Source organism: Phascolarctos cinereus, unplaced genomic scaffold (genome assembly GCF_003287225.1).
Source record: "Phascolarctos cinereus isolate Bilbo 61053 unplaced genomic scaffold, phaCin_HiC Scaffold_4;HRSCAF=312, whole genome shotgun sequence".
In the NCBI taxonomy this organism is placed as follows: domain Eukaryota; kingdom Metazoa; phylum Chordata; class Mammalia; order Diprotodontia; family Phascolarctidae; genus Phascolarctos; species Phascolarctos cinereus.
In genome coordinates this window covers 82,460,291-82,487,886 of record NW_027555847.1, presented here as the reverse complement: position 1 = coordinate 82,487,886, position 27,596 = coordinate 82,460,291, and the positions used below count along the sequence as shown (strand labels likewise).

General features: G+C 43.8%; 2 protein-coding genes across 2 annotated transcripts in view; both read right to left on the bottom strand.

The window, feature by feature from the left end:
• LOC110197545 (inter-alpha-trypsin inhibitor heavy chain H4-like) overlaps positions 1-12,840 on the bottom strand; it is a 31,644-nt gene extending 18,804 nt beyond the window's left edge. The window contains 8 exon segments of the mRNA XM_020971555.2: positions 151-319; positions 563-679; positions 1,442-1,570; positions 2,128-2,238; positions 2,457-2,619; positions 2,835-2,939; positions 11,816-11,976; positions 12,736-12,840. Coding sequence (XP_020827214.2) covers positions 151-319; positions 563-679; positions 1,442-1,570; positions 2,128-2,238; positions 2,457-2,619; positions 2,835-2,939; positions 11,816-11,976; positions 12,736-12,816 — 1,036 coding nt within the window. The 5' untranslated portion in view covers positions 12,817-12,840.
• A 9,763-nt stretch (positions 12,841-22,603) lies between these two features.
• The window catches only part of LOC110197543 (inter-alpha-trypsin inhibitor heavy chain H4-like), a 31,486-nt gene continuing 26,493 nt past the window's right edge, over positions 22,604-27,596 (bottom strand). Inside the window, exons 17-21 of the mRNA XM_020971552.2 lie at positions 26,399-26,602; positions 25,724-25,904; positions 25,287-25,438; positions 24,502-24,601; positions 22,604-23,978 (exon numbers count right to left, since the gene is read on the bottom strand). Of these exons, the coding sequence (XP_020827211.1) occupies positions 23,894-23,978; positions 24,502-24,601; positions 25,287-25,438; positions 25,724-25,904; positions 26,399-26,602 (722 nt within the window). The 3' untranslated portion in view covers positions 22,604-23,893. The remainder of the gene's footprint in view (positions 23,979-24,501; positions 24,602-25,286; positions 25,439-25,723; positions 25,905-26,398; positions 26,603-27,596) is intronic.

Genomic DNA, 27,596 nt, shown 5'->3' with positions numbered 1-27,596 from the left:
GAGGTTAAGGAGATGCCAACTTTCTTCTCCACAGCTGTTCGGTGGGTCTCCCTGATTAGATTCCTCCCAAGCCTTCAGCTAAGCAGCCAGGCTAGGAGACATGAGGCCTGCCATATTGCCCACCCTCTGGAGCCCTGATTCTTTACTCACATCCATGTGCATGGATACTGTGGGCAAATTTCTTGGCTTCCTCCACATGCTCAGTTAAGGCCTGAAGCAGTGCTGGTTTCCACTGGGTCACTTGCCCGCTGAAGGTGACCAAGTTAAACTGGTCCCCTGGCTTGAGATCACTCAGGATCTTTACCAGGGCTTCCTGAGTCTAAGAAGAAAGGAGACTCAGAAAGCAGGAAGGAGAGATGGGGCCGAATGCTTAGGGAATAGGAATCTGAGCCTAGAGGATATGGTTCTTTTCCCACCTAGGCTATTCTCTGATACCTGGTGGCAGGGGTGGGGTCATCTCTGGGTCTGAGGCTGATAGAGAAGGTGCATCAGAGGGACAGAGGGACAAAGGAGTGGCTTGTGGTGAACTTGAGTCTTCCCTTGTCTGAAGTGGCCCTTTTACCTGTTTAATCTTCCTACCAGACATGGACCCACTCTTGTCGATGACAAAGACCACATTCTTAGGTAGTGCAGACAGCCCTGTTGGGGCAAAGTGATGCACGAAGTATCCATTCTCAATCTGCAGTGTGGGGACAACTGTGGGTCAGAGCTATACCTCGCACAGCCCATCTCACCTCCTTTGCCAAGAGTAGGTTTGGGATCAAGCTTGTTGCCACCACCCTTCCTCATTCTGATGAAACATGGGGGTCTTTAAGCTTAGTAAGTTACCTTCTCTTTGAATCCTTCCCTCCTTCTCAGACCAGGAACATCCTCCCAGCTCCTCTATAAATCTTACCCAAGGCCTGACAACTAAGCAAAGCCTTCCCTGATCTCTCAGTATTACCCTGACAATCTTAACAGCTCATGTACCTATGATATATGAATGTTTAAAAAGATAGTTCTTCTGAGGTAGGTCATGTGGGGACTATTATCACCACTTAACAGATTACCACACTGATTCACATCAGTGAGGGGAAGTGCCTCTGGGGTCATCTAGTGCAACTGTTCATTGCTCAGAAGAAAAAACTAAAAGCCAGGCAGAGGAGGGAATTTCCTTAGAGACACACAGCAAGCAATGTCCATAGATAAAATGGAAATGCACACTAAGGTACAGATGTCATGCCTCTCTCAGACTGGGGACTTCTTCAGGGAGGGGCCCTGGACTGCACATCCTGTGTCTCCCTATGTAGTATGCTGCTCGGTACATATCTCAGCACCTTGGATGTACTGGTTCTCCAAAGGTTTTTGGTGCTGCTAGGATGGGAAGGGCTTGGAAGCTGCCTCCTTCCCACAGAGTTCCCAGACCCCATCATTCTCATGGCCAAGCCCCTGCAGCACTCACCTGGATGTCCCCTGCAGCAGTGGCTCTGTTCACATCATAACGGACAATAAAGTTACCATCCAGAATCGTGTCCAGCTTCCCGGGTTCCTTCTGCTGCTGGGCCAGAGATGGCTTGAACACTATGTGAGCCTGGAGGAGAAGCTAGTGCTGAGAACTTGCCTGAGAAGCCAGAAGGAGTCACAAGTCCTTCCAGTAGCCCAAGAGCTGCACAGGCTGAGAGAAAGCATGGGCTACATAGTGAATAATCTTTTTCACTGGGACCCCCTTCTTCCCTCTCTAGGGCTGGCCCTAGCCAAAAGCCAATGGAAATGCTGAACTGACTCTACTGTCTGGAAGGTCCTTCCCTGGGGCTTGACAACCTGGTAATCACAGTGACCTGCCCATTCCCTATCCCATCCTACCTCAGTTTCTCCTGTCCCTGTTATGACTTGTGGCCATTACATTTGGGGATCAGAGGTTCCTCCCCCACCCCCAGCCTAGGGCTGAGCCCAGAGAAGGGGCACTGGAATTAGGGAATGAGGAAACTAGGCTCTAGGACAAGTCCCCTCACCTCTAGACTTCAGCTTCCCTATCTGCATGAGTCTGAGACACCCCAAGCCTCTGGAAATCAGATGGGGTGAGGACTGGGTTATGTGGGATGGAGCCCAGACTATTCCATTCTGTTCCCCCAGGTCTCAGCATCTGACCTTGGTCTCGTTCTGTGTCGTGGTGAGGGCATCTGCCAGGTTCTTGGTCATAAAGCTGCTCTCAGTCTCCAGGGAGCTGATGCCCTGAGGCTCAAAGATGTGGACATCTATCTGTGAGGTGGAGGGGGATAAGGCATGAGAAGAAGGTGGAGGAGGGGGTAAGCTTGCTCAGGGAACCCCTTATCTGAGGAGGAAGAGCCTCTGGTCCCAGGGAGCCCCTGCTGGGAGCTGGGGATGAGGGGAGAGAAACAGACTTCTGTCTGGTGGGGGTGGGGGGCAGAATGAGTGAATCAGGGCAGCCTTCCCAGAGGAGTCTTAAGGCTTATTACCTGCAGGTGTCTGACCAGCTGTTGGGGCCGGACCTTCAGAATCAGCTCATATTTCCCCAGCTGCCTCTTCAACAGCTCCTCATAGACCAGCTCAAAGGTGACCTTGGCAGTTGGGGCCACATTGACAGACACCTGGAACTGCTCCAGATTCCTCCCTGTGGCCCTGGGTGGGAGGTGGGCTCCTTAGTGCCACCGGGAATGGACAGGGTGGACAGGGGGAGCTTGGGCAGAGCTGGGTTCTGTAGGGGTTGTTGTCAGTGTGGCCATGGCCACGGGCTAGACAGGCAGGGCAAGAGGTGCTCTCAGGCAGGGGGTTGGCTGTGTGGGACTTTCTGATCCCCCAGCTGCTCCAGCCCAAACCCTGCCACAGACCCTTACCTGATGATTCCAGCACTCTGACCCCTGGCTACAGCTGAGCTGTACTTCTCCTCAGCAGCTGCCTTCTTCTTGATCTCCCCTGGGTATGTCACACCATCAATGATCCTGGGGAGGGAGAGAGAAGGGGGTCATAGAGAAGCCTCAGGGAAGGAGCAAGAGCTGGGGGCACTGGGGAAGGAGGCTGGAGGGACAGAGGAGGAGGGAGAAGGTTGGATTCTGACCTATCATGTTACTTAACATACACAATGCAACCTAACTATGTTAGATTGTCCTTCCTTGTTCAGAATGGTTCAGATACAAATTCTTCTACTTATCATTTAAAATCCTCCACCATCTGGCTATAGACTTCACCTCCAGGGTCCTCCTCACAAAGCTCTGTTTCAGTCAAACTCGTCCATTTGCTCTTCTGCTCTTGTGTGTATGCAACATTCTGCCTCCCAGCATGCCCCATGCCTAGAAAGTATTTCTTACCCCACTTTTGACTCTTAGAGGCAAATCTTAGATCCCTTCAATGCCTGGCTCAAATGCCTCTTCCTACATGAAGCCCTTCCTGACCTCCCCAGTAACTGGCCCCTCTCTGAAATTTTTGTATCTACCTTGTAATACTTTTAACTTATATTTCTATGTGTTTGTTTCCCTGACAGAATGTAAATTCCTCAAAGACTGTTTCCATTTTATCTTTGTAACTCCAGTATCTAGCACTGGACTTGGCACATAGGGCATGCTAAATAAATGCTTATTGATTGAGCCTCCTAACTGGTTTTCCTGCCTCCAGTCTTGCCCTTCCCAACCCATCGTACACATGCTCATTGACTGATCTTCTTAATGTGTTCTTGTCTCAAGGAACTTTTAGTGGCTCCCTCTTGCTGATTTAATAAAGTAAAAAACTTCCATTCCAGTCATTCAAGGTCCTCCATACTCTGGCTGCCACACATCTGTCCAGCTGCAGCCAAAATAAAGAAATTCACTATTCCCTAATCTCACCTTGTCCTTGTGCATCTTAGTGCCTTTGCTCACGTGCTTGGTGATAATTATTCCAACACACCTATGTAGCTGTGTGGAAGACGGATGGAAGAGGGAAGGGACTGGAAGCAGGGAAATCAGTTAGAAGTTACCATACCAGTCCAGACCAGAGAGAACAAGATCTTGAAAAAAAGTAGTGGCTGTGTGAGAGGAGAGAAGGTTCATTGTGATTCCAATTGGAGAGAGGTTGTGGAGGTAGAACGGGTAAGATTTGACAACTGATAGGACATAACATGGGATATAGCAATGGTGGGAGAGGCAGAGTTAAGGATTACTCTTGAGTTTACCAACCTGGGGGACTGGGTGGAAGGTTGGCGATGCCTTCAATGGAAATCAGGTAGTTGAAAAGAGGAAAGGGTTCTAAGGAAGTGACAATGAGTTCAGTCTTGAACATTTGAGCTTGAGATGCCCAGAGGACATCCAGTTCAGTAGGCAGTTGCTAATGGGGAAACTATATAAGGGTTTTGCTGCCCATACCCAAATCATCTAACATAGCAGCACCCATGTGAGAGATAGTGGGGATCTGTTTCTCAGAGAAGACATTTTGTATTCTTCTACCACTGGATGGGAGGAGATGGATGGGAGCAGCCTCTTTTTATTGGTTTGCATCTCTAGAACTATTGAGGGCCGGCTCTGAAGACTCTGATCTGGGTTTAAGATCCAGGACAGAGTTTGACTCTTGCCCAGTCTTAACCCACAGGGCTCAATTATTTAGAAAGCAGGGCTCTCCAAATCTCCCCCTGCAAGGGAGGCATCTGAGACATTCCTTCTCACTCTTTGAACCTTAGGTTTACACATTCACTCCTCTATGCAGGAGGCGCCAAGGCGCCTGGGAAAGCCTTGGAAAATACAACCCAATCTAGGAACCCTGATAATGAGGAAATGTATGCTGTCACGTCCTCAGCAGATGTTTTGGGGGGTGTCTGACGGGGAGGACTCTTTGAAGTTAGGCTAGATTTTCTCTATATATCTTGTACCCTCAGATGAATAAACTGAGTCAGTCTTTACTGCTCCGCCTGGCCCATGTCTCACGTTTATTTCACACCTTCCCGTTCGGTGCACTATCTGATTGCTGGCGACACAGAACAGGCTGTATCTTTAGAACTGCCAAAGTGGAAGAGTCTTGCAGTCTTTCCAGGATGTGAAGGTCCTGTTGAACCACATCATGCACTGAGCTATGTGGGAAGCTGGTTCACTTTCCTCTCTCTTTTAGGCCCTGTAGCCTTAAGAATTGGGCTTGGGTTTTGGTCTGTTTTGTTAGTTCTTTTTTCAATTCTAGACAAAGGTGATGAAGTAACCAGACTAGAGCCATGGCAATCTCTGAGGGAGAATATTGGTGCCATGCCAGGAAGGAGAAGCCTCTTAAGGAGACCTAAGGAGCCAGGGTGTCAGGACTAGAGCCCATGGAGGGCTTTGGATTTGGAACTCATTGAGATGATGCTATATACAAACTGAGTCAAACCCAGAGACTGAGGTGATGTGGGATTGTAGCTCTCAAGTTGGGGGGAAATTTTTTGTAAGTTTGTCTTACTATACCTTTCAAGTAAATATTTCTTTGTCAAAAGCTAATTTGGCTATCAAATGGGTGAATGAAACTGGGGTGTAAGAGACTTCTCTATTTCCCTAAGATTACCAACAATCTCCCCATTCTAGAGAGACTGCCTGACATGTGGTAGAGCCTTAGGAATCAGGCTCCTTAGACTGCCAACATTACAGGCTATGCAGTATCTGGTATCAATAGAGCTGAGTTCCAAACCTGGAGCAGAGATGCAAGCTACTGATTAAGATTTCAGGCATCACTGCTGTTGAGACAAAATCCAGATTGCAGAGGACTGGAACACAGAGGAGCAGTAAGCTAGGGGAGGGAAGACAGATACAACTCTGTTCATCACCTTTGCCTTGTTTAAGTTCTAGGGTCCACCCAGCTTAGGGTCTAGCACACACACACACACACACACACACACACACACCAAACTCATGCAACACCTCTCTTCCTTTAGTCACCTTTCATGACCTGCAGTTGTGGCAGGAGGGATTGGGAGACAACTGAATGTGGTAGTCTGAGCATGGAACACTTATCAGCTACCTTTCCAACTTTTGCCATGTCTAATAAACTATGTGGCCATGAAAAGTTACTCACTTGTATATTGAAAAAGGAGAGGGTTAAAATTGAGTTGGGAAAATTCTCAGATCTGGTGTGGTGGTGATCCATAGATTTTCATTGGTAATGGAGGATGGATCAGTGAGGGTCTAGTCCTGGGAGCATAGACTAATTTTTGGTTTTGGAAGTGTGTGGTTACATGGAATAGAGGGGCTGGCTCTCCACATCACAGTGTGCCCAGGTTGTCGTTGACTACTGTTCACTAATTTCATCGTGGAGAAAAGGTTTTTCTGAGCTGGAACTGAGAACGCTTACAAAAAGCCCCAATGATTCTACCTTGGTTTTTTCTCCCTGGTTGCCTTAGATGGAAGAGGTAATAACTGCTGTAAGCCTCCAGGTGGGGAGTGGCCTCGAGGCTGCAAGTTTCCCTGCCCCTCACCCCGATCAGGTCTCCAAGTCCAGTATCTCCAAGTCAGATTTTTGGGGCAGCTGAGACTGGTAAGATTTGAAGTCCTGCTTGACTAAGCCCAGCAATAGATTGATATCACGTTATTGATTTCTGCAGGCAAGGGAAGGACTATGCTGCACTCAGAGATGAACTGGAAGGGGGTAAATGCTTTGAGGTAGCCATTTTAAGTGTGTGTCCATTCTCCCCAGAGAACTGAAGTGGAATGGGGAAACTGTGCCCCTGGTTTGGGGAGGGGTTATTTTGTAGTTCTGTTTTTCTATCTTCTCAATAAATATATTTTTGTAAAAGCTAATTGGTGTTAATTGGCTAAATAATACTGGGGCACCAATAGTTGGGTTGAACAATAATATGGGGGATATATTAGCTGCAGTTGGGATTTATATTGGGGAGAACATAATGGAATGGCAGTTCAAGCTCCCATTTGAAAGAAAGCATTTAAAAGAATGACCCAACTCCCTGGGTTACCCCTAGAACTCTGAGAGAGTGATGTAGCCTTACTTTGGGAGCTGACTTAGCAATGAGGGTAGCAGACGGGATAAGGGCAACAAGATACTCCATGTGGGGTTTATTTCTGTCTTTGCCTCTCCATCTCTATCTCTGTTTCTCTGTCTCTATCTCTTTCTCTTACCCTTCCTCTTCCTCCCCCATCCATTCAAAGTCTATAAGTAACTGAATTAAGTCCCCTGTGAAGGTATACAGCCTCTCATTCCACAGTCTCAGTTAATCAGCAGTTATGTTCTCATTAGGCTTCAAGTGAAATAGGGCTGTCCCTTAGAAAAGAAAAATACTATCCCCTCTTGCCTGGGTGGGAGTGGGTATTAGACCTATAATGTTCCAATAATTTGGAGCCACATTTCATCATCCTGTAGTCTAAATTCAGAAAACAGGTTTTCTTCCTGATCCAACCATTTAAAGTACCAGTTTGCAGAGCTGGGTGACTGGTCTATGTGCATAGAGGGAATCTTCTGCCTAGATTTCAGAGACTTTCACTGGACCACATAAGACCACTCTTTTGATGGCAGGAATACCTGGTGGGTAAAATATTTATTCTACTTCCTCACTGGTTAGTTGCAAATTGACAGCTTGTCTTCTGTTGGCCCAACAGAAGGCAAAATATGAGCTAGTGTGGGCTGCTACTGTTACTGAGGCACATGAGACCTGGGATATTTAGCAAGACCATACCCATGGCCTGCACCACAGACTGTACAACAAATTGTTCACTAAGTTACAACCATACACAATAATTCTGGATGCAAAATAGATCTAATTGAGGCTAAGGGAGAGAGGGAGGAAGCTAGAGATTCTGAGAGATAGAAATAAGGTTGGAGAGATTCTAGGTATGATATAGAGCTAGTACAAAGTCAGTGAGAGGGAAGATAAAATGCCAATTTGGGGATGTTGATGTTAGTCAACAAACATCAAGAGCATGCAATGTGCCAAATAAAAAGGAGTGGATGGTCTTTGGGTCACTTCCATAGGAGAAAATAAATCTACTTCCAAAGAGGAGAATGCCTGGTAAACTATTGGCATGCAAACAATATATAAACAGATACAAAAGGACCATTGGTTTGATGGGTCCAAGACACAGTAAAATCAGAATTATAAAAACCAGACAAGGATGAGAGATGAGGTGTGGAGAGGTCTGGACTTTCCCCCTCCCCTAAATTGAGGTTATAATTGAACTAGGGGTCAAAGTTGAGCCAAGGAACAAGGAGAACAGGAAATAGTCTTGTCACCAAAACTTTATACAAGTTCTTTGCCTTATCTGAGTCTCAATCTCCCCATCCATAAAATGAAAAGGTTGGGTCAGAGTATCTCTAAGGTTTCTTCTAGCTGAAATTCCTTTCTAAGACCTGGATCTATGCCCCCCTGGAGGTTGAGATGAGGGTCCAGGGAAAATCCTGGCCCCCTCCAGCTGCACCTCTGCTGTGGGTAAGCTCAAGACAAACATTTCCTTAATTTCCTGTTTCAGAGGACAAAAAGCCCTCAGCCCAGAGAGGTCATATGACCCTAGATAACAAAGCAAGTCAAGAAAAGACATGACCAGACCTTGTGATCATAGAATCACAGATTCAGAGCTGGAAAGGACCTTAGGAGTCATTGAGCTCAGCCCTCTCATTTTTCAGGATGAGGTTAGATGACTTGCTGAGGGTCACACAGCTAGTTCATATCTGAGGCAGGATTTAAACTCAGATCTTTGTGACTCTAAGTCCAGCAATCTTTTCATTAACTGCCAAATGAAACAACATTGGTGAAACACTTTGTCAAGTATATATATATATATATATATATATATAATATTATATAATATATATATATATATATATATATATATATATATATATGTGTGTGTGTGTATATATATATATATGTATATATATACACATATATATACATATGTATATATATGTATATATATATGTATATATATATATATATGTATATATATATATATGTATATATATACACATATATACATATATATATATGTATATATATACACATATATATATATAAACGGAGAGGGATTCAATGACCTTCTATAATCTATTTCTAGCTCTACAGAGAGGCAGGTGAACCATGAGAGAATGGTGTTTCTGAAACCAAAGGGAAGAAAGATCATCCAGTAGAAGGGTTTGGTCAACAGGATATCTGGTCAGGGGGTCCCAACCTGGAGGGTCCACATCCTAGCCAGCTTCTATGCTACATGTTCCTGGTGTACCCATTGTGGCCCAGCCCGAGGCTAAGTATCTCTGCTAGGTCAGATCCTGGCAAGACCTTGGTCTCATTACAAGCAGATTAAATCGTTGCCCACCCTAGAGAGATGCTGAGGTTCTGTAAAGGGCCTGACATGACTCCCCCTCCTCTCCCTAATTCCCCAACTCCACTCCAGCTCGGCTATAGAATCAGAGGCCCTCATCCTGGGCAGGAGTGAGTAACCTGCGGCCTCGAGGCCACATGCAGCCCTCTAGGTCCTCAAGTGCAGCCTTGTGACTGAATCCAGACTTCACAGAACAAATTGTGTTCTTCTGTGAAGTTTGAATTCGGTCAAGGGGCCGCACTTGAGGACCTAGAGGGTCGCATGTGGCCTCGAGGCCACCTGTTCCCCGCCCCTATGGGACCTAGGGAATGAGCAACATTAAAGGGACGTCCCAAAATCACCGAGTCCGTCTTTCTGCCCCTGAGCAGGGACATTATTTACTCCATCCTGGTCAGAGGAGATTCTGTCTCGAAGTTGAGTCCTCCTCTTTATCCTTTCCCAGAGGACCTTTTACAATGCCCTCCCACCTGCCTACATTTCCTTTTGTTACTTATCTCAGGTCCACCCTTTTCCCTCATCCCCGTCTTTCCTCTTGTAGTTCTGGTTAGGTGGAAAACAATGGACCAGAAGTTCTCCATCTACTGCAAACATTGTGAAAAAATATTTGGAAACCAACTCCAGGACAGGAGGAGAAAGAACAGCAAGTGGGGGTGGGGAAAGGGAGAAGAGTCTGTGTTCTGGATAGGTTCACATACACACATGCATGAATACACACACACACACACACACACACACGCCACCTTCCCTGCCTCCTTATGCCCTACCCCGAATGCCGTAGCTCGCTTAACTTCTGGGCAACAGTTTTAAATTCTATAAAATGACCAGATTTTCTCTAAGGTCCCTTTTAGCTCTAAATCTATGATCTTATAATCTCCTGGATGCTTTCTCCTTCTTGCTTTCCACAGACATTACACTCCCATGCTTTTCCTCCCACCTCACTAGCCACTCCTTTCTTGCATCTTTCAATGGCTGCTCATTTTCTTTGTCACTTCAATGTGGTTGCTGCCTAAGAGTTTCCTCTTCCTTTTCATTCCCTTCCCTTTCCTTCTCTTCCTTTCCCTTTCCTTCCCTTCTCTCCCCCACCTCTTTCCTCTTCCTCCTCCTCTTCCTTCTTTTCCTCCAATTGCTTTTCCTTCTTCTCCTCCTTCCACATCCCCCCTCCCCCATATTCCTCCTCTTCCTCCTTCTTCTCTCCTCCTCCTCTTCCTCCATCCTGGGTCCCCTGGATATGTTTCAGCTTATCAATGTCCTTTCCAAAATGTGGTTCCCAGAAGTAGAAACAATTTTACAGATGTGATTTGACCAGAAGAAAAGACAGAATTGCCCTCTTCTTCATTATGGAACCAATGCTTCCCCTAATATAGCTGAATATTGTGTCATCATTTTGGGCAACTATGTTAATTTCTGTTGATCTTGGGATCTCAGATGATTTTTAGCATTTAATCCTCACCCTGCCTTTGTATACCTGATTTTTTTTCAATTCAAGTTTCAAAGCATTCATTTATCCCCACTAAATTTCATATTGTTAGTCTCAGCCTATTTTTCTAAGCCATAGTGATCATTTTAAATCTTGGTTCTTCTGTTGTCCAGCATATTTAGCTATCCCTCCCAGGTGTCTGCCACCTATAAAGGTGTCAAAATGTCATCTGTGTCTTCATCCAAGTCATTGTTATAAATATTGAACAGAACAGGGTGATTAAAAGTTTCAGGCAAATGAAGAATTTCTTAGAGTCTGCTTCTAGCAGAAAGAGACATCCTGACCATGTAGAGACAATTGGCATTCCTCACTACGGCTCTGCCTTGCCTCTATAGCAGTTTTGTGTTCTGGAGGCAGCCTCGTGGAGAGGAAAAAGCACTTTACTTAGAATTAGATCTATGTTCAAGATCAGTCAGTGCACTTTCTTATAAGATGATCTTGGGCAAATCACTTAATATCTCTTTGAGCCTCAGTTTCATTACCTATAAAATGTGGATACCAATATCTGCAACATGTACCTTAAACAGTTGAAGGATGAAACTAACAAGATGAAATTGAACAGGCATAAATGAGCGTATGGATAACACTTTCTAAACCATAAGGTACTATAGAAATCTAAGCAATTACCATCAGTGGAGTATCATCCATACCCTCTATCTGGCCAGGCAGTCTCTAGCAATTTCCACAGCAGCACCACTTCTCTTTACCTCTTCTTTTATTCTTATCCAAATACTCTGCACCGAGATTTTTCTCCTGGTTTCACCAACATTCATGCAGATGCAGACCTTCAGATTCATGTCTTTTCAACAAGGTATGCTTTGCAATGCAATACTCATGAGTCCTATTCCACCAAACCACTTTCAGTTAAATGAAGTCATATATATCTATCTCTTTGTACTAAAATGTCAAGTTCACTCTATCCATTATCCCTGCTCTGAACATTGGTGTATATACATTAGGTCATAAATATTGCTCCTTATACCTTTCATGGACAGAAATACGGAGCAAAGGAGGTTGGAGTATGGGGTGATGGGGTGTTAGGGAGAAGAGGGGAATTTGAGGGAGTAGGCAATCCAAGATCAGTACTTACATGGAGAAGTTAGTGATGAAGGCTCTTCTGGGCAACTCCACCTGGAAGATAGCCTCTTGGGCCTCTTTTGCCTTATTGACTACACGGCTGGTGATGGTGGTGTGGGCAAAGCGCAATGTGACCTTGGAGTCCACAGTGAGACTGTCCAGATCAATACCATCCTACAATGGGATTGCCAGAATGAGGAAACAAAATTGGAGAATATTTGATAGTTCCCCCCTCCCACTAACCCTGACTAGCCTATTCACAAGTCCCATTGCACACTCTGGGCATCAGGTAGCAAAGTACAGATGTGATATAGTTTAAAGTCTAGGAAGAGGAAATCAGGAACATATTTTGGCATAGAAAGCTGGGATATGTTAGGAATCTAGATCTGGGTGACCCTGGGAAAATTGTCAAACCTCTCTGGACCTCTTAAAGATAGGGAGAATGATATTTTATTCTAATCTCTCACCAACAGCTAATCTCTCAGCCCAAGTGGTGAAAGACAGAAGTGTTTGGGGGGTGAAACCTGCAGAACTTTTCCTTCCTCTACCCTAAGGGATTGCAATTCTCTCCATAAGAAAGCTAGGCCCAAGTCACATGTCCAGGGCTTATGTCAAAGCTTTTCCATGTCCATAGACAGACCTCCCCCACCTACCAAACTCATTGGAAGTTCTGCTGTGATTCTTTTTACAGAAGTAGACAGGTAAAGACAACCCACTAGCTTCCTGGGATATTTAACACTACCCCCAATATCCGGAATACACTCATTATCAGATATCTATTCCTAGGTTCATGACATTCTCCCCCAAGTCCCCTAAAACACACTCATGCTGTCTTATGTTCGCATATGTCCACAAATGCATACATTCACACATTTGTACACGCACCCTCTCACAAACATATAGTCATACATGTTCATGAGCACATACAGGTACCTCTTGGGCAATGGTGGGGCTGAGGGAGGCCAGAAGAAGAAAGAGAATGGGGAGTAGTAGTGCATGTGCTGCAGGCTCCATTTTGACTACGCAGGGATAGGGAGGGGCCAGAATTTAGAATCAGTAACTCACCTCTCTCCCAATTCTCCCCTGGCTCCTCTCCCACCCCCTACTCCTATATATTCCAGGAAGTTGGTTCCAAGGTAATGTGTGTTTACTGGCCAAACGCAGCCAACAGCTCAGGATAAACTGCCAATACCCAACTCCCAGAGGGCCTTTGATCTATTAGGAAATACCTCCTCTCCCTTCCCCCACCCTCCGCCTCCCTACACACTCAGTGGAAAATCTAGCATAGCTTCTCTTTGCCCCCATAGGGTCAGACTATCTCACCCAGAGATCTCCCTTTCTGGGTCCACTCAATACAACTTTCTCAGCTCCAGTGCTTGGGTTGGGTAACAATGAGGGAAGAGGAGAAGGTGATAAAGGGAATAAGAAGCCATGTATTCAATAAAAATTAAGACTTTGTAGTATCAAAGTCCATTCAATTCACTTCTGTTCAAAAATATTCATAACACCAGGAGCCACTTCCTAACTCACAGGGTTAGTTCACAGGGAAAGTTTTCTAGGTTCAAGATTCTCAGTGGTTCTGCACCCCCTAAGACTAAACTTCAATCTTTCTCTGTCTACTGGCTCCTTCTCTACTTCCTACAAACATGCTAGCTTCTTCCCTGAGCCTTAAAAAAATCCTCATTTTATCTGAACATTTCCAGTAGCTGTCACTCTGTATCTCTACACCCCTTTATGGCTAAACCACTCGAGAAAGCTTTCCATATTTGGTGCCTCTGTTTCCTCTTGGCAATTGCTGCCTCTTACTCTCTCCTAAACCCTCTACAGTATGGTTCCTGACCTCATCATTCAACTGGGACTGCTCTCTCCAAAGTGCCAAAATTAATGGCCTTTTCTCAGTCCTCATGATCCTTGCTTTCCCTTTAGCCTTTGGCACTGTTGACCACCCTCTTTTCTTGAATACTCGCTTCTCTCCAGGTTTTTGTGACACTGCACACTCCTGGTTCTTCTTCTACCTCTCCCTCCTTTTCAGTCTCCTTTTCTGGATCTTTCTCCAAGTCATGCCCACTAAACTGTTGGCTGTCCCTCAAGCATCCTTGGCCCCCTTCTCCTTGCACACCGTCTAGCTTTGATGATCCCATCAGCTCCTGTGAATTCAATTATTATTTCTATTCAGAGGATTCTCAGACATACTTATTCAACTCTAACATCTCTCTTTATTTCCAGTCTTGTATCACCAACTGCTTATTGGTTGTGTCAAATGGATGACCCATCGATATCTTCAATTCAACATGTCCAAAACAGAACCCATTGTCTTTACTCCCAGGTCCTCTCCTCTTCCTAATTTCTTTACCACTATTAAGGGCACTACTGCCCTCCCAGTTACAGACTATATATTTCCTATTTGTTATTTGTTATGGTCTTTTGTGTGGCTAGTATTTGGTGAATTCAGCTGACACGTGTACACTGAGGACAAGCAACCAATGAAGCAGTTTTAGTTCTGAGACTTACTTGTACCCCCTAGACCAGCAATATTTGACAGGGGGGCAGTAGATAGATACAATTCTACTCTGGCACTCATCTTGGAGATAGGTGAGGGAAGGACCAAGTGCCCAGCCGAGGTCCTTCTCCTGCTACTCTCAAGGTGGAAACCACCATCTCCCTAGAAAAGAGGTAGGCCAGATGAAAAAGTTGTATCTATTCATAAATCCCACAAGCTTTATGTCTACACATTTAGACAATCCATGTGGACATGTGTATCTTACATGGTTATATATATATATATATATATCTTGTATAAGAAAATAAGTCCACCAGGGAGATAGAAACAAAGTACTATATGAAGTCTGAGAGAAAAGAGCTTACAGGTGACAGGGATCAGAGAAGGCTTCCTGGAAGAGATGGCATTTGAGTTGAACTTTAGAAGACAGGAAGAATCCAATAACTGAATTGGAAAAGAATGAACAGTCCAGACCCCTGGAATAGCCTAAATAAAGGGGAGGAGATGAAGGCAGGGTGTGCCCCAGACTTATTCCTACTGAATAAACATTCAATAAATATTTGTCAATGATTATGATATGTAGCTGTTTCCTGTCAAAACAAATAGTCCTATCCACCCCTCCCCATTTACTCCCCCACCTTCTGAGTCAGGATCTGCATTTAGTTAACACTCTAATTAGAACTATGTGGTAGATTTCACCTCTCTATTCTTGGTATAGCTAATGGTCTATGACTAAGTTAGCGAATTTAGCTTCTTGAGTCTATATTAGAGAGATTATATTTGTAAAGTACTTAGGACAATGCCTGACACATAGTAGGCACTGTATACATGCTTCCTTCCTTTACCTCACCTTGCTTCTCTAGTCCCAGTGATTCAGACCACTTTCTGTTTAGATGAAACTGCCTTTGTCTGGCTATCTCTCCCTACATTTGCATCTCTGTTGTCCTCCCCAGTCTTTACCTTTCTCTGGCCTCCCTTTTCACTGCACTGTACAATTAAGTGGTACACTTAAGAAAATCCCTTTTATCCTAGATCTCTTTTCACATTGCTTCCATGTTCTGGTGCTCAAGGAAACCTAGCCATCTCCTGAAAATACCAGAATCTACAGCCCTCAGGGCTGGGGGTTGGTGCACTCCTCCTTATCCTTTTTTAACAATGGTTGATATGTTAGTTTTGCTAAACCGATTTTTAAAAATAAATAAATTTTTATTGATATATTTTGTTTTTTATAATCACCAAAATTTCCCTCAGTGTGGAAATCAATGACTTCCTTGGGGTACTAGGCTAGTAGTGGATTCTCCAGGTCAAAGTATATGGACATTTTACTCATTTTTATTTGCATAATTCCAAATTGCTTTCCAAAATGGTTATATTGATCTATAGCTTCACCAACAATGCATTAATGTACCTGTTTTCTCACAATCCTTCTAACATTGAGGCACATAGTAGGCACACATACATGTCTCCCTACACTTCCCTGAGCCTTCTTGACATGTCCCAAAGGGGTAAGGCCCTAAAAGCAGGAGGTTGGGGCTGGGGGTGCGGAGGACCTCCGGGAGAGTTGGTAAGGAAAAGAGATTATATGCTTTGGGCATGAACCAAGCCTAGAGGCAAGTGAGGGATAGAAACAGGGGCAAATGAGGAGTGGGAGGCACAGTTTGAGCAGACTGATCAAGGGGCACAGCAGCAAATAGAGCAAGGCCAGAAAAGTCAAAATCAGATGAGGAAGATTAGTAGCATGGTGGGGTCAAGCCATTATCTTCATTATCTTAGTTCAGTCTTGGGATTCCAACAGTGGCTAATACATTTCCCTCTCTACTTGGGGGTGGGAGAGATGAATCTAGGCACCAGAACTGTGTTCTTTTGAGTTCCACCTCTCATCTCTGTGCTTTTTTACTGGCTGTCTCCCATACATGAAATGCCCTCCCACCTTACCTATATCTCAAAAAGAGCCTCTTATCCTTTAAGATTCAGCTGAGGCACCATTTTGTGCACAAAACTTTTCTTGATCCCCTAACTGCTTATGCCTTCCCACCCGTTGTATTGTTGCCTAATTGTTTCAGTCATGTACAACTCTCCATGATCCCATTTGGGGTTTTCTTGTCAAAGATACTGGAGCAGTTTGCCATTTCCTTCTCTAGCTCATTTTACAGATGAGGACACTGAGGCAAACAGAGTTACATGATGTACCTAGGGTCACACAGCTAATAAGTGTCTGAGGCCAGATTTGAACTCAGGAAGATGAATCTTCCTGATTCCAAGGTCCAATGCTCTGTCCAGTGTGTCACCTAGCTGCCACCCCACCCTTAGTATACTATATTTAATTATTGTGTGTATATGTATTATAAAGTTATATTTTTGTATATAACTATTTATTTTTAATATGCAATTGTTACCTCTTCCATTAGAATATAAGCTCATCGAAAGTAGGAATTGTTTCATTCTTAGTATCTCTACCCCTAACATCTAACACACTGTCTGGCACATAGTAGGTGTTTAATATATATTTGTTGATTGAGTCTTAGGTTTTGACTTCTGTATAGAGAAAGAAAACTTTTGTCTGCCTGATCTAGGAAAGATCCATGGCTCCCAATCTATTTTGATTGTTTCAACATTTTTGTTTGTTTCTATCTGTTTTCGGGTTTTTTGGCACGATGGATAGAACACTGAGCTTGGAACCAGGAAGACTCGTCTTTCTCAGTTCAAATCCTGCCTCAGACATTTACTAGCTTTGTGGCCCTGAGCAAGTCACTCAATCCTGTTTGCCTCAGTTCCTCATCTGTAAAACGAGCTAGAGAAGGAAATGGCAAACTACTCTAGTATCTTTGCCAAGAAAACACCAAATGGGGTCACAAAGGTTCAAACATGTCTGAAATAACTGAACAACAGCATCATTTGGTTTTTTTAAATTCATTCCTAATAGTATAATTAAATAATTGCACACATAAATATTTTGAATAATTTTTATTTAATGCAACAGGGATAGGATGAGGGGAGGCATTTTCCTGGAGTAAAAATGGTGATTAAGCCAAAAGTCCAATTTGATAAATCTGCCTTTGATAAGCCCTTAGACTAATAAACCAACCTTGCTAGTATTTAGAAGCTAAAATTTCACAAATTACTGCTTTGGCTGCATCCTCAAATTTTTGATATGTTGTCTCATTGTTGTCATTTTCTTTGATTTTACTGGTTCTATGATTTGTTCTTTGGCCTATATATTATTTGGGATTATATTATTTAGTTTCCATTTGCATTTGCCTCCTTACATAAAATATTCTTTAGTGATTACAATTTTATTGCATTGTGGTCAGTAAAAGATGTGTTTAATATTTCTACTTTTCTGTACTTGTTTGAGTTTTTATGCCCTAGAAATAGTCAGTTCTTATAAAAGTACCACACAAAGCTGATAAATAGGCATACTCCTTTTGATTCTCATTCATTCAAGACAAAAGATCTATCATGTCACATCTATCTTTTCTAAAATTATACTTAAATCCTTAACTTCTTTCTTATACTTTTCTTAGATTTGTCTAGCTTGCAAAGGAATGAATTATTATAGTTTTTCCATGTATTTCTATTTTTATCTTCAAATATTTAAATGCTATGCCTTTCTGTGCATAGATAGTAAGTATGGATTTTTTAAAAATTATTTATTATTTGAGCACGATGTAGTTTCCTTTTTAGCCACACCTGTGGTTACTGTTGCCTTGTCTGAGATCTCAAGACCTTGTCACCCTGCTTTTTTATTTTATCTGAGGCACGATAATTCTATGGCAGTCAGCTGCCTCACTGCCAGAACCAGAAACTGTGCTGTGAAGACTTAACCCTTTCATCTCCGGAACTCCAATCCTAGGGTCCCATGCTCTGATTCATGAGCATCTGCAAAGCCATTATTCCAGCCATGCCCAGCAAGGCTTTATTCTACTCTCTGGCCATGTTCTCACCAGCTGCCTTGCCATTATACATCCATGTTCCCCCTTTCCAGATGTGCCATTATAATCAAATCAATACTGCTGTCACACCTGGAAATCTACTGCCCATGGCTCTACTCACCAATTTTCTGAATCAAAGTACCCCTCCCAGGGCAGTGAGGTAGTGCAGTGGATAGAGCACCAGCCCTGGAGTCAGGAGGACCTGAGTTCAAATCCAGCCTTAGACATATAACACTCACTAGCTGTGTGACCCTGGGCAAGTCGCTTAACCCCAATAGCTTAAAAAAAAAAATCACAATCCTTGATGCTGCTTTCTCTCTTGGGTGACTGTTTTTCTTTATCTTTGTCACTTTAGATACAAGTCTCTACTCCTTCTTGGATGCAATGTTTCCTACCCATCCAATGGTTCCCCATGAAAGCTACACAGGAGGTAAGGAGAGGTGAGGAAGGAAATTCTTTCCTCTTCCCTTCAGGGGTCTCCTTCACAGGAAGTTCTCTAGATGGTACAGTGGATAAAGCATTGGGCCTGCAGTCAGGAAGACCTGAGTTAGAATCCAGCCTCCGACTCTTACTAGCTATATGACTCTAGGTAAAGTCACTTTATGTGTCTGCCTCAGTTCCCTCTACTGTAAAATGAGGATGGTAATCACATCTGCTTCATAGGGTTGTTGTGAGGATCAAATGAGGTAATATTTGTGAAGGTACTTAGTACAGTCCCTGGTGAGTATTTGTTGTTCATTAGTCATGTCTGACTCTTCATAATCTATTTTGGGGTTTTCTTGGCAGAGATACTGTAGTGGTTTGCCATTTCCTTCTCCAGGTCATTTTACAGGTGAGGAAACTGAGGCAAACAAAGTTAAGTGACTTGCCCAGAGTCACACAGTTAGTATCTGAGGTCAGATTTGAACTCAGAGCTAGTGCTCTATCCACTGTACCACCTAGCTGCCCCCTAGTACATATTAGGTGCTTAATAAGTGCTTGTGCCCCCTTCCCTATTGAAAAGACATTAAAGGGGCAAGTAGTTGTCAAAGGAAAATAGGAAATTTTCAAACTACTGAAATTCATTCAAGGCTTAGCTTTCTAAAGTCCTAATCAGAGGCATTTGCATCTCACAAGAGATCAGGCATGCATCCTTTACAGTTAAACACTTCATTAATACATTCTGGACCCTCTATGACAACTTCAGTTGAGATGAGGTAGAAAATCCTTTCTCTTATAATGAAAAGATCTAGGCCAGTGGTGGGGCACCTGCAGCCTCAAGGCCACATATGGCCCTCTAGGTCCTCAAGTGTGTCCCTTTGACTGAATCCAAATTTCAGAGAACAAATCCCCTTCATAAAAGGATTTGTTCGGTAAAACTTGGACTTAGTCAACGGCCGAGTATGTGGTAACTTGTTTGTACCACAGGTACAAACCTCAAGGCCAAAGTTTCCCCACCTCTGATCTAAGCAAATTAAGACAATTCTGAGGTTCCACCTCACACCTACCAGATTGGCTAATGTGACAAAAAAGAAAAATGATAAATGTTGGAGAGAATGTGGGAAAACTGGGATGTTGAAAAGACCTAGGGATGCTGTTTCTCTGAAGGGATCACATCAGAGGAAGGACTTTGTAAATCAGAAAGTTCTATGTTAATAGGAGCTATTCATATTTGGTTTGAGGCACTACATTTTAGGAAGGATATAAAGGTAGAGGTGAGTCAGGGGAGGACAACCAGAATGGTGGGAGGATGAAGATCATTAAAGGAACTAAGGAGAAAGAAACTAGAAGAAATTAGTTTTGGAGCACAAATTGGGGGACAGAGAGACATGAGTGTTGTCTTCCTATGTTTGCAGGTGGTCATGGAAAACAGAAATTGGTCCCAAAAGAGCAGAAGGTAGATCATTTTAGGGAATCTCTACATCTCTACAGAGATGTAGATTTAAGTTAAATGGAAGAAAAAAAACTTCTTAATAATAAGAGAACCAAAAAAATTAATGGTCAAAAAATCTTAATAATATCTTAACATTAAAATATCTTACTAATAAAGCTTCTTAATTAATACTGTCCAAAAATGGAATGTTGTTTGGGAAGTAGAATGTTCATTACCAGTTCAAGTCTTCACAACTTGCACAGCACTGCCCAGCAGGGCACGCAGTTATCAGACAGGGTGTTGTGCTCTATGAGCAAAGCAGAATTGAAATAGCGCCAAAGAAACGCAAGATGTGCATATTTAGAGGATCCACCCCAAATGTTCACATGGACTATTTGTGCCCGAACCTGTAGTAGAACATGCCGAGCTCCCGTTGGTCTGATCAGCCACAGTCAGAAACACTGAAACTTGACTCTAGCATGGTGATGTCATTTTGGCCCCTTTAGAGAGCAGAGGACGTGCAATCAACAAATGCTAGGGAACTACTTCCCAGGGTTATTATAAACGGGATTTTTGCTTAGATTGGACCAGAATTCCTCCTGAGTCCATCTAGTGGCAGGATTCTAAGGCTGAAGTATTTTGTGGTTCTATACACACACACAGAGCTCATCAGAAAATCCTTAGAGTTGGGGCAGCTAGGTGGCACTGTGAATAGAGCACTAGCCCTGGAGTCAGGAGGACCTGAGTTCAAATCTGGCCTCAGACCAAGCACTTGACACTTACTATAGCTGTGTGACCCTGGCCAAGTCACTTAACCCCAACAGCCTAAAAATTTAAAAAAAAATCCTTAAAGTTTTATTTATTGAGGGTGGGGTGGAAATTCATCCCTGATCAATTAATCCCCCTCCTCCAGCCTAATTAATGAAATTGCAGAAAGTATTATTGATAAGAGTGGTTCTAAGTCTTATTATATCTTTATGAAGTATCAAATTCTCTTTGATAGAATCAGAGAAGAGCTGGCTATTGGCTGGTAAAAGATAGGCCATGCTACTGGAGACCTTTACAAAATGGGACATGCTCTCTAGGGCAGGAGTTATTAACTTTCTTGTGTGTGTGTCCTAGACCCCTTTGGTATTCTGGTAAAGTCAGTAGAGTTCTTCTCAAAATAATATTTTTAAATTAATAAAATACATAGGATCACAAAAGAAACCAATTATATTGGAAAATAGCTGTCAAACTATTTTTTAAGAGAAGTTCACAGATCATAGGTTAAGAACACTTTCTCCAGAGATATACAAACACAGACAGTTGTGTCAGAAGGCAATGCCAAGGAAGGTATAGGAGAAGAAAAATTGTGCTAGTACTCAGTGGCCGAACAAAGAGGAGCAGACCCGGGAAGCGGAGACGAGTGAGCTACCCAATAGAGACGCTGTAACCAGGTGGGATGTTTGGTGTATGGACGTAGCTGGGGGATAGGGAGACAAGGCCGCCTGCAGAGGGGAGCAGGGTGAAAACAATCTGGGGAGGGATAGGATAGCAGAGACTTTCAGTACTAGAATTGAGAGCTGACTCGGCCACAAGTTCCACACGCGCTTGTCTCACAACCACCTTATTTTAAATTTGTGCCCGTCATTTTCATTGATAATGTGTGTATTTGTGAGTCTGCCTCAAGTTTGTGAGGGGAATTTACTGCTCTTACCACGCCCTTCCAGTAAATGCCTTCGCTTCGAGGTAAATCCCCCCCAACCCTGACTAATAACTCAAGGTAAGAGCATCAGCGAGTGTTTTAGAAGTAAGGACTCCAAGGACCTTTCGAGCCCGAGGAAGCAGTTACTCTTTTAAGGGGACTGAACCAAAAGTTTGAGTGGGGTCTTCCCCTCCCCAGTTGATTTTTCTTGACTAGGTAAAGAGGCCATTCTCTGCCTCATTTCTTACCTAGCCTTAACAACTGACTAGGCTTTTCCCCAAGGCAAAATGAGACCTGTGACAGACCTTAGCTTAAAAAGGCCAAAGTCTCCCACTACATCCAGGGCCATCGCCGGTTGTCTTGAGCTATATCTTGCCATTGGACCCAGATGGCAGTGAGGCTGGTGACTTTGCACAGCCCTCTGTCACTTAAATCCAATTCACTTGCAAGTCACGGCATCACCTCCCTGATGTCACTGGTAGTCTTCCAAAAGGAAGGACAAACAATGACAACAGAGTGGGAGTGGTAGGGGCAGCTCCAGAGGAAGGGCTACGTTTATTTTTTTTCCTTGCTAAGCAATTAGGTTAAGTGACTTGCCCGGGGTCACACGACTAGTAAGAGTCAAGTGTCTGAGACTGCATTTGAACTCAGATCCTCTGGACTCTAGGGCTGGTGCTCTATCTACTGCACCACCTAGCTGCCCCTACATTTATTCTCTATAAACTCCGGGAGTTAATTAACCATTTCTTTTTTTCAAAGGTCTGCAGAGAGAAATTATTTAATTCTTTGTATTTGAATCCTCAGAACCTAGCATAGTGAATGGCACATAGTAGGTGATTAATAAATATTTATTGATCAATTAATTGAAACGTCTTTTTGGAGGTAAACAGGAAAGAGAAATCATAAGGAACTTATTAAAGTTGAACTGGTTACATTCCTACGTGGAAAGATGATATTTGTAACTCAGGGTGAGGGCATGGGGTGAGTTAAAGATGAAGAGATGATATCTAAAAAATAAAATTAAGGGGCAAGAGAGGATTATACTGGGAGAAGGAGAAAAGGAGAGGTAGAATGGGATTAATTATCTCATATAAAGCTTTCACAGTGGAGAGGAAGTGGGGGAAAGTGAGAGGGGAATGAGTGAATCTTACTCTCATCAGATTTGGCTCAAGGAGGGAATAACACACACATTCAATTGGGCATGGAAATCTATCTTACTCTTCAGGAAAATATGGGGAAAGGGGATAAGACAGGAGGGGATGATAGAAGAGAGGGCAGATTAGTAGAGGGGGTAATCAGAAGCAAACACTTTTGAGGAGAGACAGAGTCAAAAAAGAGAATAGAATAAATGGGGGCAGGATAGGATGAAGGGAAATATAGTTAGTTTTTCACAACATGACTATCATGGAAGTGTTTTGCATGACTACACATGTATAACCTGTATTGAGTTGTTTGTTTTCTCAATGAGGGTGGGTGGGGAGGGAGGGAGGAAGAGAATTTGGAACCCGAAGTTTTAAAAACAAATGTTAAAAATTGTTTTTAAATGCAACTGGGAAATAAGATATACAGGCAATGGGGTACAGAGATCTATCCTGCCCTATAGGAAAACAGAAGGGGAAAAGGATAAGAGAAGGTGGGGGTGACAGAAGGGAGGGCAGATTGGGGGAAGGGGTATTCAGAATTCATGCCATCTTAGGGTGGGGGGAGGGGAGAGAAAATTTAGAACTCAAAATCTTGTGGAAGTGAATGATGAAAACTAAAAATAAATTAATTGATTAAAAAAAGAAACATCTTTTTGGGTTCAATTAATATGGGTTTTTGGAACATCTGTGAATTTTGGATTTGCATCCCAAACAGGTTCAAAATAAGTCCATGAGACAGATATACTTCTTCCTCCATGACTGACTGCACACTTCATAATAGAATTCAATCACCAAAGACATTTCTCACCACAGTCCCACAGGAAATGAGAGGTATCACACACAGAAGTGCTGACAAAGACTTTTCTTTATAGTATCCCCCCCCCCCAACTTGGTCCCAGATGGGCAATTAGCAAAGAGCACTGATTGGGCCAGGCATGGGGACCAGAAAGTTATAGCTGGCCCTGATTCTCTTCCCCTTCATAAAGGTTGCTCTAGATACAAGCACGATAACTTTGGCGGCACGATGGTACTTTTGCTTTCTTGGAAATCCACCATGGACTTTCTGTAAAATACACAAACACAGCTTGTCAAAAAAATCCTTAATTAATTATTGAGGATTTTGTTAATTGTCTAATGTCAGAAAATTGTCTTGTCAGAAAATCCTTAATTAATTATTGAGGATTTTGTTAATTGTCTAATATCTCTGGTGTTACATTAACTATTTCTTTTTTTCTTCAGTTATCTGTGATTTTCAGATCATGCATCTTTTTAAATGATCTGTACCTTGTTTCTCCTAGTTCTTGCTCCCTTATTTTAAATTCCTATTATCTCTACTGTTTGTTTTTTATGATGCAAGGATTTCAAAGATCTTTTTGTTTTGCATTTTTGTGGGTGTTTGGAAGATCTCTGGGTTTTGAATTATCTGGAGATGGCAGAGTGTCCCATAGTTGTCTCAGACCATCATAGACCACCTGAACAAAGGTGTCACCACTGCCTTGAGTAGCCAAAAAGGATTGATGGAACAGAACCCAGGCACCCTCACTCGAAGTCTAACCTGGGCTCACAGTAGGCTGGCCAATACTTACCTGGTCACTGTAAATGTCTTTCCCTTCACGCTTAGCTCCAGTGTGTCTTCAGCCGTGCTCAGCCCCTCAGGATCCCACTGCAAGTCCTGGTAAAACTGACCTGAGAAGTAAGAGGTCAGGGGGATATGTTAGAGGAAGAGGGACACACAAAGAGAAAGACATACACACACAGAAATGAAAAGAAACCAAGAAGAAGAAACATCAAATCAGAGAGACAGAAAAAGAAACAGAGAGAAAGACAGCAAGAGAAATCTAGAGAAGGAGAAAGAGAGGCGAGGCAGAGAGAGACAGAGAGAAGTAAAAATTCCGATTTCAACTCCCAGAAAGAGGTAGCTTTGGAGCACGTACTGGGGAAAGAGTTGCTGAAAGGGGAGTGTTGATAGATGTTCAGAGGTGTGGGTGAATTGTCAGAGAGTCACAAATGGGAAGGAGAGGGTGGTCAGAGAGCTGGGATATGAGCTGAGTTGGAGAATGATAGGAAGGCAAGGATGACAAAGGGAATACGGGAGGAGGGGAGATGGTGGGATTAATACAGCATTAGGGATGGTCAGAGGAGCACGTGACGGTAAGGGAATGCTCTGAGATGAAGAGAGTGACCAGGGAGAGGATAGATGATCTCAGAGGGGAACATTCAGAAAGGAGGTGATCAGAAAAAGGAAGCAGTCAGAACGAAGGATAGCGGCGGGGAAAGGGGGGTGGGGTGGGGTGGGGAGGGGAGGAAGGTGAAAGAAGAAAGTACTTGATCAGGAAGTCAGAGATTGCTGGTGACAGTGTCCAGGCCATACCAAGGACTCCACTGGCTTGGCTGGAGAAGTGACCTGGATCATTTAGGAAGAGCCGCAGTCCAGGAGTGGGATTGCCCAAGGACACTAGGCCAATGGTGACTTTGTCTGAGGCACTGAGCAGCAAAAGGCCATTTTCCAAGGTCAACTTCAATCTGTTGAGAAACCAAGCCCTAAGGAGGGTAGATGGGAGACCCAGGGAGCCAGCTCAAAGTCTGGGGCACAATAGTCAGAAAAGGGAATTTCTGCTTCCCCAGGTGCAAGGGAAGGCACTCTGTCCCACCGCCAAAAGTAGGGATTGGCTCTTGTCCACAGGCTCCCCAGGGGCCTCAAGCTCTGGCACCAGTGGATCCTGCCCATTTCTGCTGGTTCAAGGACCTGACCAGTCCTGGGTTCGAGGTTCTACCTGCTCCTGAATCCCCCAATGCCCCCAGGCTTACCCAGGCATCACCAAGTACAGCGTCCCCTGCCATTGGTAAGAGGAGCTTTTCCCGCCGCTGCCACGAGTCACCACGATGCTGTCCTTCGTCACACGCACCTTCACCTCAGGATTCCTGTAGCTCACCTGGAGCCACACAAACTGATCTGTGCTCCCCTCATACTTGCCAGTCACCTCAATGCCTGGAAACCCGTGAGATCAGGAGGGTTGAGAACAGTCCTCAGGGCAGCAACATGTCTCCTCCTCTAGGAAGCCCATGCTGATGAACCATCTCCCCATGGAAGCTAGTGTCCTCTTGGGGAGGCCTGCTGGGGATGGGCCCTCCCAGCCCTGACTGATCTTCTCCCCTGCATTTCCTCTGTTATATAGCTTCATAAAGGGCCCATCTTTTTCTATGTGAGTTTTGTCTACCCCAGGAGAGCCCAAGCCCATAAAGCATTGATATTTCTCTTAGCCAAGATGAGGAAGGTACAAGAGAGGAGATCTTAGCTTTGCCCTCAGGGAATTCCCAATCAGAAGAAAGAACTCTCCAACACAGAACAAAATATCATAATGAAATGGGAGAATCTGCACTATTGAGAGTAGAAGATTGAGGGGAAACATAAACTTCTGAGTGTGTGCGTGTGTGCGTGTGTGTGCGTGTGTGTGTGCACGCATTCAGCTCTTGTTCACTCACCTTGGACAGGATCAGAGAAGAGATTCTGGGGGGTCTGGGGTGATCCCTTGATGTTCACACACATCGTCTCCTCAGAGTGATTGTTTCTCAGCAAGATAAAATGAGGGGCCTTATCCACTGACAGAGTTGGGGAAGGAACTGGAACTTCATGTGATTCCATCTGACGACTAAACTTAGTTGGACCATGGGAAGGTGGAAAGGGATCTAAGGAAGAAATAGAAAGTAACAATAAGATTTTCATTTACAAATCTCTTTTCCCATCACAGCTCTTTGAGCAAGTATCACCATGCCCACTTTAAAGAATCAAGTGAGGTTCAGACAGATTAAATGAGCTGCCCAAGTAGAGGGAATATGTATTGGAGCTGGCATTTGAACCCAGATCTCCAGTTTCTAAGACGAGTGTTGTTTCTGTGAGACCCTGGAACTGGTCCTAGTCAGGGACGGGCCTCTTGCCTAGGACAGTAGTAGAGGAATATCTGCTTTCTCTCTGGTCCTCAGGTCTGTTATGAGTCTCCCCTCCACTTTCCTCTCCCTCTTTTACCCCTTCCCCCTGTCAAATCCCTTGGGAAAATGTACTATAGAAAGACATCTTTCTTTGAAGAGGGGTAGGAAGGGGGTAGGGATACAGAGCATGCCTTAAACTATGAGGCTTGAATGATGGGTTAGTTGGCTTAATTGAATGGCTTTCCCCCCTTCTTTTTACATTGTTTATTGTAAGGGATCATTTTCTGAACAGAAGGGAGAGAGATATAAAGGGAGTTGACATGAAAATTTAAATGCCAAATAATTAATTTTAAAGACAAGAAAAAGGAAGGACCATGCAGAGGTCCATGGAGTTAGGACTTTCTGTGTTCTGGCCCTTCATCCTGATGCATAGGGTATGAGGAAATATAATGTAGTGGTCCATTTTTGGGCACAAGTGACCGTGGGCAGCTAGGTGGTGCAGTGGATAGAGCACCGGCCCTAGATTCAGGAGGACCCGAGTTTAAATCTGGTCCCAGACATATAACACTTACTAGCTGTGTGACCCCGGGCAAGTCGCTTAACCCCATTGCCTAGCCAAAAAAAAAAAAATCCGAAAAGGACCCACCAGGCTTAGATCTACTCATCTTAGAAGTGTGGGGAAGGGTAGAGGAGGAAGTTATGTGTAGGGTGAGAGGGCAGCTCATCTTAATTCCTTTCAAAAAACCTCTACACT